A 3,538-nucleotide genomic window follows, 5' to 3' on the forward strand; every position below is an offset into this window, starting at 1 on the left:
CCAGGTAACCATAGTCCTCAGATTGGACAGATAGTCTAGCTAGCGGTCTGGATTTACCCTGCAGAGACCTGAGGACCAAGTAACCATAGTCCTCAAATTGGACAGGTAGTCTAGCTAGCTGTCTGGATTTACCCTGCAGAGATCTGAGGACCAGGTATCCATAGTCCTCAGAAATCAGCCACAGTTTAGAGCAACATCACAGAGACAGAGGACGGGGACGGAGGTTAGACACCGATGACACACAGTTTACTCCCCTCTGACACATTCACATTTTCCAAATTTAACAGCACGTTTCTTTTTGACCACACATTTATTTTTATTTTTTTAAACTTTGATTGGTAAACTTCCTCTTAGTTTTCTTTGAGGCTAACTGCCATCTTGCCTCTGGCATTACAAATAACAAACGGAACTAGAGACGCATCGACTGCCCGGCTGTGACGGCCATTACCGGCGACCAGCAGGTCAGACTGACATCTGCCGGTTTCATGCCGGTCAAATGCAATCGGGTGCCGCATGTTTAACATGACGCAACATCAGCATCACACGTGCACACGCACCGCCGCTCCATCAGCTGTTTATGAACCCTCCCCCCGAATGACAGGACCAAGAACACCACCCTCACAGCTACAGCTTATCGATAGACAACGTTGGACACACTGACTTTGGTGAATCTACTGTTTATCAGTCCCCAGATGAGACAAGAAGCTAATGTTAGAGAAAACGCTGCGGTGACGGTCCCTCCCCCCCCCGCTGCAGGAGATGCTGTATTCCTCCACATTAACGTTTTCTTCTTCATTGTGTCTATGGTGAAGAAAATGCTTAACCTGGTTTAGTGTACCTAAACAATCGTCTATGATCACAAGGTGCCAGTTGTTCAAAACATTTAATCTGGATCAAAACTATCCGGATTTGGAAATCCCATTTCTTCCAATCCAGGATCAGGTAATCCGTTTAACTTTTATGCCGGTTTTACACAGTTTTCAAGATTAACAAATCCGGATTACCAGTGCTCTAAATGAGACAACATATCACGTGTGTGCTACCATGTAAAGAACAGGTATAAGACACAACATGGGGTCACTGTAAGTGTTTCTTATTTTGAGACAAAACACAAATGACATAAACTTCTCCACTTAAAATCCACTTCTAATCATAATTTATTTTATGACCCACATCTGAACCACAACAAAATTAACAACAAACATACATTAACAAATACATTGTGGACATTTTGAAAACGTCTTAAAAAAATGAAATGGCTAAATATCCAATAGTTAACGAAATAAAGAAGATTCAGGGTTCTTCTTCATCTTAGGAGGAGAGACCAGCATTTCCAAGCCTCGCTTTTAGGAGGTGGATCTGAAGTTTCACTTTGGTTTGCTCCAGTTTGGTCAGCTTGATTATATAAATAAAAGTGTATACACTAAATGATACAAATGTATTATTATTAATGGGATTTCCAAATCCGGATCATTTTGATCCAGATTAAATGTTTTGAACAACTGGCCCCTGTTGGGATCAGGATAATCCCGTTTTTTTTGGATCAAAGTTAACAAAATCCCACTGACAAGTTTTGAACAACACAAACTGAAGGTTTGATCCAGATTAAAACTAGGATTGGATTCCCTGATCTAATCTGATTTCAGATTCCTTCTTTCCCTTTTGAACAACCCATTTTCAAGATGTGATCCAATCCGATAACCAAAATCCGATCAGCTTTTGAACAACTGGCCCCATATTTCTATCTCATATTGCTCCTCATAACCACTGAAAACCACCAACAAATCTAAAGTCCTATTATCACTGACGCTAGCTGCCATTAAGCAAAGGGATATTGTAAAGAACGGCCTCTAACCCTAACCCAGTAAGAGCCCCCCCCGTCCAGTCTACCCACTATAATAAAGGAAAAAGACCAAAACAATTATGTAAAAAGGGAACTTGTAAGGAAAAAGCTTAACTTGGTTTAACGTATGTCAACGATCAATTATCACCAATATTCTCTCTCTTATTGCTCCTCATAACTGGGATAGAGAGCTCAAACACCAGAGAATATACAGGACCAGACCAGATCCAGTATTTACCTAAGACAGGAGATGAAGACTGATTTAACTGGACAGCTTTCAGATGGAGAATATAATTATATGTAAAGACGAAAGATGCTGAGAATAAACTCCAAAAACTTCTCTGGAGACATAAAAGTTAAAACATGAATCAGTAATATTATAATATTATTAACAGCTGACCTCTTTCCAGCAGAGGGTTGTTCTCCTTTAAAGTTAATGAGGCCTTGATGTGACTGGTCGCTCTTAAAGGACACACAGCGTGGTTCAGGATCAGGTTGGTCTGGTCTCTGATGGGTCCTGATAGAAAACACATGTATTGAGGGTCATGTTCAGTAGTCTCTTATAGCCCGACCTTCCTTCACAGCTCTGCAAATGAAGGTCTGGTTAGTCCTCACAGCATTCCTGGAGGGGACAACAAGCTGCACTGGTTCATCAGTACGGATGGGAACCATTGATAATTAATCATTAAGAATTCACGACCACGTTAATCTCTTATTGATTAAACCAATGCAGGCTGCGTTGTGTGAGTCTTGAAGCAATGAAATAAATTTCACTGTGTGGCAGCAATTAGACATAATATCACCCGGGGGCAATATTTGACACTGTATTTTTGTATTTTCATTGCATTTTTTATTCATAAAAATGTATTATGAAGTTTAATATAAAAATTGTCAGACGACCAACCTAAGAAAATGTAACTGAATGCCCCTCCCTATTTATCAGCATCTCTTTAGACCAATCACAATCATCGTGGGCGGGGCTAAGGTCCGGACGGAGCCACTGTGCCGCTGCTAAATAGTCTCAGGAAGGACCGGCTGGAGTGTGGAGAGTGCACCTGGACGACGGGCTACAGTGGAAACACAGAGACCCTCTACAAGAAGACCCCCCCCCCCCCCATGAGACTACATGACTCCTAGTTGTTGGAGGTTTCCAAACAACTCACCTCTGTCTCCTTCTCTTCTCTATTTCCATTCTCCTACTCTCCATTTCCATTCTCCTCTCCACCATTTCAACTCGCTCCCTCACACTTTTTTTCTCCATTACAGGTCTCCTTGTTTTTAAAGTGGGGGTGTCTCTCTCTTTGGACCGGTGGCTCTTCATGGACCCACGGCTGGGTTCAGGTTCAGCAGGGTCTGGTCTCTGATGGTCCTGTTAGAAAGAAAGGAAGATCTCCAGAAGCTAGAAGCTATGCAGCAGATAATAAAGAGTGAAGCTGGTGGCTGTATGATTTCTCTCCTTCATTATTACATAACATGTCCTTCAGCGGACGCTTTCATCCAGAGACACTTACAACTGAGAGACATGGCAGAGGTCCCACGCCTCTCAGATGTTTTGGAGTCTTTGCGTCTTTGCGTCTCACTGCTGAGGCTCCAGAAAATCATCTGTAGTTTGAGTCCCAACTGTATGACGTACACACACACACACACACACATAAACACACACACACACACACACACACACACACACACACAAAC

The 3,538-nt window shown here is 42.3% G+C and overlaps 1 protein-coding gene across 1 annotated transcript in view; it reads right to left on the reverse strand.

Moving 5' to 3' along the window:
- The window catches only part of LOC117939972, a 20,124-nt gene that overhangs the window by 16,396 nt on the left and 190 nt on the right, over positions 1 to 3,538 (reverse strand). Inside the window, exons 2-3 of the mRNA XM_034865351.1 lie at positions 3,044 to 3,212; positions 2,244 to 2,360 (exon numbers count right to left, since the gene is read on the reverse strand). Of these exons, the coding sequence (XP_034721242.1) occupies positions 2,244 to 2,360; positions 3,044 to 3,212 (286 nt within the window). The remainder of the gene's footprint in view (positions 1 to 2,243; positions 2,361 to 3,043; positions 3,213 to 3,538) is intronic.

Source organism: Etheostoma cragini, unplaced genomic scaffold, assembly GCF_013103735.1.
Source record: "Etheostoma cragini isolate CJK2018 unplaced genomic scaffold, CSU_Ecrag_1.0 ScbMSFa_1523, whole genome shotgun sequence".
In the NCBI taxonomy this organism is placed as follows: domain Eukaryota; kingdom Metazoa; phylum Chordata; class Actinopteri; order Perciformes; family Percidae; genus Etheostoma; species Etheostoma cragini.